Raw genomic sequence first — 12,492 nt, 5'->3', positions numbered from 1 at the left:
CCTGGTCTACATAGTGAGTTCTAGGCCAGCCAGAGCTATGAAGTGATATATTCCCCCTCCAAAAATAGAATCAAGACAAAATCTTTCTTAGACTTTTTGTCAATCAAGAATATGCTATTGCCAGGCGTGGTGGCGCACGCCTTTAATCCCAGCACTTGGGAGGCAGAGGTAGGAGGATCACCATGAGTTCGAGGCCACCCTGAGACTACATAATGAATTCCAGGTCAGCCTGGGCTAGAGTGAGACCCTACCTCAAAAAAAAAAAAAAAAAAAAAAAAAGAATATGCTATTTATTCAAGAATACCATTTCTGTGTAGAAATTTACGGGTGGAGTTAACTATTCTAGGAAAACACCATTAGTCCTAGGAAAGTAATCAACATCTCTATTCCAAGGTACTAGATGCTCTTATAGATCATCTTCCAGAAATCTTGGAACTTATGGCTACTGGTGGAGAAAGCAGTGTTCAAGAAAATAAGGTAAATCTCACCTGTCAGACAAGTTTTGAACTTCATAACTATTGCCCTCCTCTGATGGAGGTTATCAGGAATCAGTGAAAGAATGTGTGGGGACATTTATCCTTGGGATGGTGAGTGTCCAGTCTGCTGTTCTTCAGCAGGACCTAGTCTTATGCTATAGACAGAGAAAGAATGGCAGGTTTACTTTCTAACCTCTGAGCCTTCTTTAACAGAGTCACTATGAGATGGTGACAATTCTGTGAAACATTTTAAGCCCCCTAGTATAGAACTCCTGCCCTGTCCTGGAGGAAACGGAGGTCAAGGAGCCACAGACACCCTCACTCAAATCCCCACAGCAGTGATGCTGGAACCAAGCCTCCAAGTCACTGACTCCTCTGCCCTCAGAGCCCCTGAGTGAAAGGCTGGTCCCGCTGGCTGTGTTGTGGCACGAAAATGTACCCAAGCCATATGCTCTCCCGTCTCCTCAGTTCCAATGTTTCTGTTATATGAATGAGGCAGTGAAGTGTGCAGATTATTTGAAAATCCCTGAAGAAAGGTAATTTTCAAATTTGATAGTTTTAATAAACAAGCACAAGCAGCTAGGTACAAGGGGACCTGTTACGCAGTAGATGTGTATATAGTCGCATGACATTTGAGTAGCTCACATTTCCTCTGCAGCTCTAACCCACCCATGGTTCTTGTGTGGTGCATTTGGAAGGTGTATTCACATTTGCAGTATTAACAGTATTCCCCAAAATAACTAATAGAAGGTCGAAGCTTGCCTTGAGTAGTACATAGCAGTTTTTCTCTAGTTAGGACAACTGCTGTGGTGATCAGCATGGCAGGAAGGATGACGCACCCGTCTCAGAAACCTCCTTTCCAGTAACCGCAAGTGTCACTTAAGCATGCTAGGAGAGATTGAGTTCACCAGAAAGCTACCGCCCCGGGACAAGGAGATGCCTTTTAGACTCCGCATCCCTCCAGCATGTGCTCAGGCTGCCTTTGCTGTTACACACTTGGTCACCATTGTCTCTCCTGGGTCTCTTTCAGTTGTCCTCTCTGTCTGACTTGATTCCAGCACTCACAGCTGCGGAGCAACGAGCCGCAGCCTCTCTGAAGTGGAGAACCCACGAGAAGCTGCTGCAGAAATACGCCTGTCTGCCTCACGTCATGTCAAGCGATCAGATATATTACCATTTTTTACAAAGAATATTTACTATCATGATGACCAATGTGAGCTGTGCATCTTTCACCTGTTTCTGTTGAATTCGAGGTTGATTTTGGCATTGCCAAATTCATCACATTTTCAAAGTAGTGTGACAAGCTCAGTTCCTTTCAGGCTGCCTGAGGTGGGGCATTAGGTTTTTGTAGCTTCTCCTCTGGCTGCACTGTGGCCTTCCAAGCTGTAGGGAGGTGTGAACACTTACCCTTTATTTGCACACTGCCAGGGGGAGTGTGGACAGACTCATCTCACACTTGGTAGGATTCTTCTGGAGAGGAAAGTTGACAGGACTGTGATCTCAGCTGAAGAAGACCTGCGCTGGTGTGCCCCTCTGATGTCCCCATAGCTGCTGTCTCACACCAGCTGGGTCTTTCCACCATGGCTTCCACTGTACCCCCTCACATTAGTCTGGGTGCCTACCTGACGGGTCTATGAAATGACAACACTTACGCTGAACACGTGGGTGCCTTAGTAGAGAGAACTTCATACTAGAGTGAAAGTAGCGACAACCCTGCATTGCTGCTGATGCTCAAGCTGCGGCTGCCATGCCTGTGCTCTGCGGCTGCTCTGTGGCTCCCGCCTCCTCTGCCACTACCACAGGGACCCATGCTCTTGGCTGTACTGCTCTGAGCTGCCGCAGGCCCCTTCTCTTCCTTCATGTTATCTGCACAGCCTGCTCCACTCACGGTAAATCAAAAGTAGGCAAGAAAAGACCATTAAAGAAGGGCATTTTCCTAAGCCTAATGATGCAGCGCCAGGGGAGGCGGCACAGAAGAGTCTCCCCAAGTGAGTGGAGCAGCCTGCTTGGACAGCTAGAAAAGGGGCATGTGCTCCAATCACAGCAGACCTTCGTGTAAATGAAGGGTCCTGTTCACACCAGCTGTGGTCCCTTTTGCACTAGTCACAGCAGTCCCTCTGCTGGACCACCAGAGGAAGTGCTCCCCCTCTGCCTGAGGGAAGTGCTTATAAGGAAAGGCCTGGGCATGCTTTCTGAAGCAGTCCTGGCTGCGGTTGCACCTTCAGACCCAGCCTGTGCTGCAGTAGCAGGCAGCCTCAGTTGTGGTGTGACTCCCTCGACACGGCTGTGGGCCGTATGACAGTAGTCTGGCTGGCTGCTGGATGGACGGTCCTTTTGTCAAGGCAGCCAGAGCACCGGGGAAGCCAAATAGCTATCAAATATGGAGTCATATCACCCATCCTCCAAGGTTTTCTTAATTTACAGGAAAATGAACATTAAGAGCATTTCTAAGAAAATACCTTTACACATTAATATTGGTTTTAGTAGTGTTTTAGCCATTTAATAGTGCTTTTAACAATTCTTAGCCCTGGTACCAGTGCCCTCAGGGAGTAGTGGGACCTCCTCACTTGCTTAAGTATGAATGATTGGCATGGTACCCTTCTGGCCTCAAGCTTGATCTCTATCACAGACCAGAGATCTAAAATGACATTAAAGTTGAAGAGCCAGAATGAAACCAGATGTAGCTAACCATGGCGTTTCTAAGTGCGTGTTTTAGAAGTGGCACATTATAGTGACATAACTGACACATGCCATGTTCTAGCACATGCTTGTTGAATGTATAGTGACAGTTACTATCCTGTGAGCCAACAGGACAGGTGACGGAAGCATATTTGAGAAACACATTATTTAAGACCATGTGGCCAGGAAGTGAAAGTCAGGTCAGTATTTTGGATGTGACTGTGCCACATTAACTTTGCTCCCATGTGTGATGTGTTAGGTGATTTATCTGAGTGTCGTTACATTCTGGAGTCACCTCCAGAACAGCATAAGCTCAGATTTGAATGTAGTGAATGCTTCACACTTAACCAATAACTTAAAATGTATTTGTTGGGTAAAATAGTTGTCAATATGCGTTAGGCTAGTATAACTGTATTTCTTATTTCTTTAAGAATGTCTTACCTGTCCAAAGAGCAGCTTCACGAACGCTCTGCATTTTTCTACGATATAATCGTAAACAAGAACAGAGGCATGAGGTCATTCAAAAATTAATTGAACGTAAGTATCCATTTTCTCTTATTTTGGAAAAAACAAGGACCTTACTAAAGCAGTTGACCTTAATTATTTCTGTCATGCATTATGTATCATCTTGCCAGGGTAAATTAGGCTGATGGCAAATAGCTTGTATGTGCCTTTGTTTGGGTTTTGTACATTAATATGTGGGTGTTCTGAAAGTCTTTATGGCAGGATCAAAGTCTGTGCTAAATGAAAGTCATGTTAACTCAAGTCCTTTTTCTTTTTTCAAATTCTAACACATATATAAACTCAGGTTGAAGGTCCAGTTTCCATCTTGAGGAGAGCATTTAGAACTCAAATATGAATAGAGTATTTATGAATTTATGATTTATAATTCTTTTAAATGTTAGTAGAGTGAATAGAATGTGATTTTTTCTAGAACACTAGCAAATACCTACACAAACTTGATGAGTTTATCAGTCATTGAACATTTTCTTTGTTCTCCATTATGCCTGCATTTTTTTTAAACTGTTACCCAGCACGGGCAGGTAATAACATTTTCTGGTTTGAGGCATACCATTTCTTTTCTTTTTAAAAATATTTTTTGTTCATTTTTATTTATTTATCTGAGAGTGACAGAGAGAGAGGGAGAGAAAGAGACAGAGAGAGAATGGGTACGCCAGGGCTTCCAGCCGCTGCAAACGAACTCCAGATGCGGTCGCCCCCTTGGGCATCTGGCTAACGTGGGTCCTGGGGAATCGAGCCTCAACCTGGGGTCCTTAGGCTTCACAGGCAAGTGCTTAACCGCTAAGCCATCTCTCCAGCCCCATACCATTTTAACATGGGTCATTACCACTTTTCAAAAATAAAACAAGTACTTTTACAAAATTTCACTTAGGAAAAATTATACTCAGCATATTTTAATCTTTCATTTGTGGTCTATTTCAATTATGTTTTCCATTGATATAGGAACTTAAGTATGTAGAATAAGCTGTGTTTTGAAAGATTTTTTTTGGCTTTAAATATTAAAAACTTGTATTCTTTAAATATTGACCTGAAATACTATCAATTATATTAAGCAGTTTAATTGTTAAAAGATTTTGAAAATATGTAGACCTGCATTTGAGTTCTAGATAACTCTACTCTCACTGAATCTTAGCATCCTTATCGGCTTAAGTAAGTGCATACCATTGGAGTTACTTATGAGTTTTTTATTAACAAATGAGCTTTGCTTATAGTTAATGATAAAAAAATACTAGATTTGGTCATTGAGTAGTCAATCAGTGCTTATTGAAATTTATTGTTAATTAAACCTTTTCCTAGTTTTTGACACATCAATAATTTTGTAAGCTATAAATCTTGGGCTTGTAATATGAGTATTTTTTATTTTTTTTTTAGTTTTTACTTTTTTCATGTACAATGTATATATGGCAGGGGAAATAGTGTGGGGTGGTGCCACGTATTCCTCACTTGAAGCGGGGCACTTCTCTGCAGTGGATGGAGCAGAATGTTCAGTGTCCTGCTTATGTGCTTTTCTGCCCAGTCTTGTTTTGGGCTGGAGTCTCTCTGTGGATTCTGGAGGTTTCTGGACCCTGATGATTCTTGAGTCTCTGCTCCCCTGCGAGACTAGGGTCACATGTGTACATGCCAAGCCCAGCCCAGCTGTTTATGTTGGATCAAGAGATTTGAGTTCTGGCATCCTCAGGGCCCTCAGTCCCTCATGCTTGCACAGGAAACACACATGTTGAGCCATCTTTCCAGCCTATGACTGTGTTTCTTTTACTTGTATTTTTTTTTCAGTAAATTATGGGCATAAAGGAACTTTTTGTAGATTTTCTCTGTCATTTTGTCATATATAATTTATATATATATAATATATATATTATATATAAATTATATATATATATAATATATATTTATATATATATTGTGTGATAAAATTTTGTCTTTTCTAGAGCTGGGCCAAGGAAAAAGTTATTGGAATAGACTTAGATTTTTGGATACCTGTGAATTTATCATAGAGATCTTTTCCAAATCATTTTTCTGCAAATATTTCTTTCTACCTGTTATTGAACTCACCCATGATCCAGTGGCAAATGTGAGGTATGTTGCACTCTAAGAAAATCTTAAAAAACATTCTATTTCTTACATGTCTGTCATAGTAAATATTTGTAAAATCTTAGTTACTTGAAAAATTGTATGAAGAAACTTTACTTGCTTCAGATTCTTAGCGACTGTTTTTCAGATTGACCTGATCATCACATATACTTATGGGAGCCAATATTATAATTTCTTGGTGTGTGTGCATGTGGTGCATGCACATGTATGTGTGCAAAGGAAGACATCTGTGTTCTTCTCTATCACTCTTCAACTTTATTTTTCCGAGAGAGAGTTTCTTACTGAACCTGGAGCTCCCTGTGTTTCTTTCTTTTTTTTTTTTTTGACTTAAAAATTTTTTTATTAATGAGTTTTGTACTCAGTGAATACAGTCAATTTGGTACCATTATTAGGCTCATCCATGACCTACCCTCTCCCTTTGGCCCCTCCTTGTTGAGGTATATGGGTCATGCATTCTGGAGTTAGCCCACAGTTATGGGTAGGATAAATGTCTCTGCATATCATGACCCAACATGTGTCTCTGACATTCTTTCCGCCCCCTCTTCTGCAAAATTCCCCTGAGCCATGTTGGGTTCATTTTTGGTCTGCTTCAGTGATGAGGTGTTGGGGGCCTCTGGGTCTCTGGATCTCTTATTTGGTAGCAGTTGGATTTTTCTCTGTGTTGATCTCCTTCACCCTTGTGCTGATACCCGGTTTACCAAGAAAACAGCACCCCTGTGTTTCTTGTTAGACTGCCTCCCCCAGATCTCTGCTGGTTCTCCTGTCTTCCCCCACCTCAGCACTGGAGCACAGGCTTATGTGGCCTCGCCCAGGTTTTCACACGGGGCCTCAGATCCTCATGTTTGCACAGCAAGCACTCTTATGTGCTGAGCCATCTCCCCGCCCCAACATGGTAATTTGACACATGTGCATAATATGTATTGTTCAAATTGGGGTAGTCATTATTTTCGTCTCCTTGAACACTGCCATTTGTGTTGGGAGCCTTCAGACTGCTCGCTTCCAGTTCTGCATAAACTGTGCTCTCCCTGCTGCACTGTGGAAGCCTGTAACATTCCTCTTATCTGACTGTTTTTTTTTTCTTTGAGGTAGGGTCTCACTTTAGCCCAGGCTGACCTGGAATTCACTATGTAGTTTCAGGGTGGCCTTGAACTCATGGTGATCCTCCTACCTCTGCCTCCCAAGTGCTGGGATTAAAGGCATGCACTACCACGCCTGGCTTGGAGTTTTGTATCTGTTACCTACTTCCTTCCCTTCTTCCTTCCCCTGCCCTTCCTGCTCTCTAATGACTGCCATCCTCTTCATCAACTTTGTAGTTTTCACAAAAAGTAGGAACATGGAGTACTTAACTTCCCATGCCTGGCGTATCTCACTTTATACGGCGTCTTCCTGTTCTAGCTGCATCACTGCAGTGTTCATTCATTTTTATAACTTAGTGTTTCCATGAATATCTGACAGGCAACCCAGACTTGTCCAACATCCAACCCTGGTTTCCCTCCTCTGTGTCTCTTCCCTCGCAGTTTTCTGCACTCAGTGCATAACCCATTCATCTTCCTGCATACCAGGACTCAAAGCTAAGCTCTCTTCACCTCATCATCTCTCACCTCCTCTTTGCAGGCAGGGCCTGCTGCTTATAGAACACAGGCAGAATCCAGGCCCTTCTCAGCACCTCTGCTGCTCCCTCTCTGGCTCAGTACACCATCAGCTCTTGTTTGGGGACACCCCTATTGCCTCTGTCCCCAGCCACTTACAATCAATCTAACCTCTAATCAGCAGCAGGATTCTTACTAAAGCTGCACTGGAGCACTTCAGTCTCTGCTTACAACCCGTTAGTGCTTCTCAATGCAAACTCAAAGCGTGCGGGGCCAGGCACAGGGTTGGGCCTGTTTTCCTCACTCTGAGGTCTCCTGGTTATTTCATTTTGCTGTGCTGTGCCGTGCCTCAAAGCCAACTTGCTAATGGGGACCAGTTTGTTAATTTGGGATAGCACCATGCCAGTGCTTCTCTGTTTGCATTTTCCAGACACCTGCGTAACTTGCTCACAAATTGTCCGGCTCTGTCCTGCAGTTTCACTTGTTCAGTGAAAGCATCACTGATGTCTCTGACCACTGATTTAAGGTGGACCTTCCCCTCAGCTCTGACCACTGATTTAATGTGGATCTGCCCCTCAGCTCTGGTCTTCCTCCCATGGGCTTTCCTCCACAGCCTCAGCACTGTGTGCAGACATTTGTGTATTCTTGAATGGAAACCCCGTAACAACAGAGAACTTTTTCGGTGGTTATTCACTTTTGTGTTTCAATATCTCGAATGATGGAACCTTTTCTGAAAATTTTTATTGATTTATTTCTATGAAGAAAAGAGAGAGAGAGTGTGTGTGTGTATGGGTGCATCAGGGTCTCCCACCACTGCAAATGAACTCCAGATACACTTTATGCATCTGACCTCATGTGCGTGCTGGGGAACTGAACCGAGGCTGGCATGCTCTGCAAGCAAATGCCTTTAACCACCGAGCAGTCTTCCCCACATGCTATGCACTCCCAAAACATTGGTTGTGTGTGCACACAGACTTTCACACTTTATAAAACTTAAACACTTTCAGATTCATGTTACTTTTATTCTTGGTTATTAAATACAGAATGAAACTTTGCTACCTGTTACCCAAAGTGAAATCAACTCTGAAGATTCCCACAGACAAGCATCTCCTCCAGCAGTTAGAGATGTGTGTGAGAAAACTCCTGTGTCAAGAAAAAGATAAAGATGTCCTGGCAATTGTAAAGAGAGTAAGTATCCCTCTTGCTGGGAAGATGTGTCTTGTATTGTGACAGCTAACCACAGTTTACTACCTGAGCTTGATATAGCAACTTAAGATACTTGTGACTTTGCAAGCATAGTTAGTAAATGATCTGATCCGTGTGTGTTGCAGTTTGATATGCCAGTTCCTACTGGAGGGTACTTCTGAAGGGTCGTAATCTGTGTTACCAGTGGTATGCGCTGCATGAAAGAGAGCTTAGCACCTGCTAGGTTCTCCCTGATGCTGGCTCAGTTAATAGTGAATATTCCATTGCAATCCAGTAAAGTGGTTAGTAAGAGTGGGACCGTCATACTTGATCGGAGCAGCCTTGGTGGCTGTATAGTTAATCCAGTGGTGTGTGTGACTTCACAGTCACTAGACCGAGAAAGATTGTGCTCCCTGTGCCAATGTGCTCATGTGCCAGTAGTGGAAGAGCCCAGCTGTGACAGAGACCTGGTGCTTACCCCGGATCACACCCTTTCTGAGCACCGGAGCCTTATGCTTTACGATTTTCTCTTTGAGCATGAGATCTTATTTTATGGGTTGTTTTGAGATATTGGCAAACTAAATTAGTAGGAATTTGGGTTGATGAGATCAAACCTTAAAATATTTATAGTTTTAAAAAACTGCTGAATATTCAACCAGTGTTTGAGAATGGTTGAATTTAATTACTATTGAATAACTCTAAAAACTTTCATTATAGACTGTATTAGAGTTGGACAGAATGGAAATGTCTATGGATGCTGTAAGTACACTCTTTGCCCTATATTTAAAAGAAGATTTACAAATTGCCAGGCTGTCGTCACTAAGGCTTGACAATGTCATTTTAAATTTTAAACAGTTTCAGAAAAAGTATTATGAAAAAGATTTGTTGGATCAAGAGAAAGAAAGAGAAGAACTACTGTTTTTGGAAATGGTATGTTGTTTTACCATATACACAAATACTCTTTTGATGAACATTAACTGTGCTTTGTTAGGAAAGTTGAAAACAATTTCTTTCAGTTTTACAGTTGTTTCCTTTTAAATGACTAAAGAAAAGTCTTGATTCTCTGCAGTGTTCTCATTTCTAAACTTGGAAGAAAAGTTACACTTCAGAGATTTTAGGAAAATGACTATACTAAAGTAAATCTGACATGTGACTAACCCTATTTATAGTATATATAGGTGCGTCAGTTTCCACATGCGAACATCTTTGTGAAACCATCACAACAATGAGAATACCAAATATTCCCAGGCTCCCAAAAGAAGCCTGTGCTGTCTCCTGCGCTCCAGACCCTCTGGGCCCGGTCCCACAGCCCCTTGGTGACCACCATGCTCTCTCCTCCACTCTGGCTTCTACTGGGATAGTGTTTGTCACTGCCGATTAGTTGCATTTTCTAGAACTTACATATGTTGAGTTGTAGATAGTCTTAGTTTTCTCAATCAGGCTTCTTTTCATCAGCACAGTCATTTTGAAATTTATAAATATCACCAGGCCACTCCTCTTCGTCTTGGGGTAGCATTGTATATTGTGAACAGACTTTGGGGGCATTACGAATAATGCTGCTTTGAACACTAGTGAAGAAGTCTTTGGATAGACATATGCTTTCATTTCTCTTAGTTAATTCTAGTGGTAGAGAAACCTCATCTTTAAGCAAAAAAACCTGTTTGAACTACTGAAAATTTCCATGGCTGGGGCAGAGCTTAGTTACTCTGTCCTTATGATACCTGATGGTGGCATTTTTTTTAATATATATATTTTTTAATTATTTATTTATTTATTTATTTGAGAGCGACAGACACAGAGAGAAAGACAGAGAGAGAGAGAGAGAGAGAATGGGCGCGCCAGGGCTTCCAGCCTCTGCAAACGAACTCCAGATGCGTGCGCCCCCTTGTGCATCTGGCTAATGTGGGACCTGGGGAACCGAGCCTCGAACCGGGGTCCTTAGGCTTCACAGGCAAGCGCTTAACCGCTAAGCCATCTCTCCAGCCCGATGGTGGCATTTTTAATTGGTGCATCAGGGCCTCCAGACATTATAACTGAACTCTACGCGTGTGCGCTGCTTTGTGTGCATGTGTGACCTTACACGTGTCACTTTGTGCATCTGGCTTATATGAGATCTGGAGAGTTGAACATAGGTCCTTAGGCTTTACAGACAAGCACCTTAACCACTAAGCCATCTCTCCAGCCCAGAAGTTTTAATTGTGATGCAGTCTGCCTTATCAAAAAGTTCCTTTATAATTCTCTATTGTAAGAACTCTTTATGTACTTCAGAATCACAGACGTTTTTGCTTTTGCTTCTGGAAATTTTAGTTTAGGGTTTTGCATTTAAGTCTGTAACCTATTTCAAGTTCCTTGTTACATATGTTTACATTTTCACCTGAATATCTAATTGTTTCAGCATCATTTGTCAAGGTAGTGAATTAATTGCCTTGATGCCTTTCAAAACTCTCAGCTGTCCATCCACCCATCCATTTCTTGACTGTCTCTTGTCTCACTGACATTGATTTGTCTTTTGGACAGTACTAGCCTACCTTGATATCTGTAGCTTTATAGTATTTTTGAAATCAAGTAGGGTGTATTTTCCAGATTTGTTTTTTTGAAAAAGCTTTGCTTGGTCTTGGACCTTTAAATTTTTCTTTTTTTTTACTGAGAGAAATGGGAAGAGAGAGCGAGAGCGAGCGAGAGAGAGGGAGAGAGAGAGAGAGAAAGAGAGGAGAGAAAAGAATTGGCGAACTAGGGCCTCTAGCCACTGTGTTCAAATTCTAGATGCATGTGCCACCTTGTGTGCATGCGTGACCTTGTGCACATGTGTCACCTTGTGTGTCTGACTTATGTGGGTTCTGGGAGTTGAACCTGGTCCTTAGGCTTTACATGCAAGCACCTTAACTGCTAAGCTATCTCTCCTGCATTTCAACATAAGGTTTATACTCAGGTTTGTCGATTTCTATCACAACTTGCTGGCATTTTAGTTAGGATTGTGTTTAGATAATCTAGGGACTGGGGATGGGCTCAGTGTTAGAGTGCACACCAAACACGTGCGAGGTCCTGGGACCTTTCCCACCACCACCACAGACACTCAACAAAACAGCAAATACAAAGCTGGGCGTGGTGGTGCACGCCTTTATCCCAGCTCTCGGGAGGCAGAGGAAGGAGGATCGCCGTGTGTTTGAGGCTCCCTTGAGACTACATAGAGAATTCCAGGTCAGCCTCGTGTAGAGTGAGACCCTACCTTGAAAAACTGAAAAACAAAACAAAAGAAAAATACATCTTTAGTATAGTTTTATTAACTTTTTCAGTTAGCATATGAAATAGTGGGTTTCATTATGACATTTTCACACAGATATATCATTGTATTTTATTCATATTCATCCTTCTACATTGGTGGGGGTTATAGCAATGTGGGGAAACTGCTATAGGTTCAGATGCTCTCTGATGACACTCAGAGCTGGCAGAAGCTAGAAATTTGCTAAAAAATACACTTTAAAATATATTTTGCTCATTTTTATTTATTTATTTGAGAGTGCCAGAGACAGAAAGAAAGAGAGAGAGAGAAAGAGGCAGATAGACAGAGAGAGAGAATGGGCACGCCAGGGCTTCTAGTCACTGCAAGCGAACTCTAGATGCGTCCCCTTGTGCATCTGGCTTACGTGGGTCCTGGGGAATTGAGCCTTGAACCGGAGTCCTTAGGCTTCACAGGCAAGCGCTTAACTGCTAAGCCATCTCTCCAGCCCCCCAAAATATACTTTAAACGTTTTTCCTGATAATTGAGAAGATGTCAGACATAGATGTGGGCAGTGAATGGCTATAAAAGGCACTGGTGATAGCTCCACCTAGTTTGGCTCTAGCTCTGCAATATTCCTACTCCACCGTCAATCAGGAAGTTCAAATTAGTGTTGTGGAATCTTCCACCTAGGCGTGGCTTTTTTCTAGGCATTTTAGTTTATAGTCTTTCT

The 12,492-nt window shown here is 42.3% G+C and overlaps 1 protein-coding gene across 3 annotated transcripts in view; it reads left to right on the top strand.

Annotated features, from left to right (window-relative positions):
• Window positions 1-12,492, top strand: part of Ppp4r4 (protein phosphatase 4 regulatory subunit 4) — a 101,504-nt gene that overhangs the window by 75,487 nt on the left and 13,525 nt on the right. For all 3 annotated transcript variants that reach the window (XM_045154887.1, XM_045154888.1, XM_004665620.2), the window contains 7 exons: window positions 394-477; window positions 1,507-1,689; window positions 3,587-3,692; window positions 5,606-5,753; window positions 8,401-8,545; window positions 9,260-9,301; window positions 9,398-9,472. In XM_045154887.1, coding sequence (XP_045010822.1) covers window positions 394-477; window positions 1,507-1,689; window positions 3,587-3,692; window positions 5,606-5,753; window positions 8,401-8,545; window positions 9,260-9,301; window positions 9,398-9,472 — 783 coding nt within the window. The remainder of the gene's footprint in view (window positions 1-393; window positions 478-1,506; window positions 1,690-3,586; window positions 3,693-5,605; window positions 5,754-8,400; window positions 8,546-9,259; window positions 9,302-9,397; window positions 9,473-12,492) is intronic.

This window comes from Jaculus jaculus, chromosome 7 (genome assembly GCF_020740685.1).
Source record: "Jaculus jaculus isolate mJacJac1 chromosome 7, mJacJac1.mat.Y.cur, whole genome shotgun sequence".
Classification (NCBI taxonomy): domain Eukaryota; kingdom Metazoa; phylum Chordata; class Mammalia; order Rodentia; family Dipodidae; genus Jaculus; species Jaculus jaculus.
Note: the sequence above shows the minus strand (reverse complement) of the source record. Positions and strands in the feature narration are given on the sequence as shown.